Source organism: Eimeria mitis, genomic scaffold (assembly GCF_000499745.2).
Source record: "Eimeria mitis Houghton genomic scaffold, Emh_scaff820, whole genome shotgun sequence".
Taxonomy (NCBI): Eukaryota; Apicomplexa; class Conoidasida; order Eucoccidiorida; family Eimeriidae; genus Eimeria; species Eimeria mitis.
In genome coordinates this window covers 5,466-5,900 of record NW_013576028.1, presented here as the reverse complement: position 1 = coordinate 5,900, position 435 = coordinate 5,466, and the positions used below count along the sequence as shown (strand labels likewise).

General features: G+C 54.7%; 1 protein-coding gene across 1 annotated transcript in view; it reads left to right on the top strand.

Annotated features, from left to right (window-relative positions):
* Positions 1 to 435, top strand: part of EMH_0023050 (GTPase domain containing protein, putative) — a gene marked incomplete at both ends in the record, with an annotated part of 4,824 nt that overhangs the window by 4,052 nt on the left and 337 nt on the right. The window contains one exon of the mRNA XM_013502065.1: positions 136 to 183. Coding sequence (XP_013357519.1) covers positions 136 to 183 — 48 coding nt within the window. The remainder of the gene's footprint in view (positions 1 to 135; positions 184 to 435) is intronic.

The window sequence follows — 435 nt, the reverse complement described above, 5'->3', positions numbered from 1 at the left end:
TAAGGCGTTTCTTGAAGGTCTTCGTTGCCGGTACCCTCCCACGGGTGTTCGTTTCGCAGCGCTTGGCGTTGAAGCCATCTGTCGAGGCATGCTGCTGCTTGAACGCTCGTCTTCTGTGGAATTGTGTGTTCTCAGCTAGAAAAGAAAAGACGGCGCGGCGACTCATCATCCGTGTCCATGGAGGTATGCTCGCACGACCGTGATCCGAATGCCCCACCCCTCCCTAGTGGGTTGTTAGGCCAACTATTGACCTGCTCGTCGTACTATTCCTCTGCATGCGTATGCGGCTCTTCAGGAAGATACGGTGGCTGAGGAACAGGGCCAAATGTCAGAAGGGCTATAGTCGTTAGCCTGCCAAACGCAGCAGCAGTACGGAGCACGAGCAATGTCAACACCAGAGCCAGCAACAGGCTTTGCTCACGTTGGTGTGGAAAT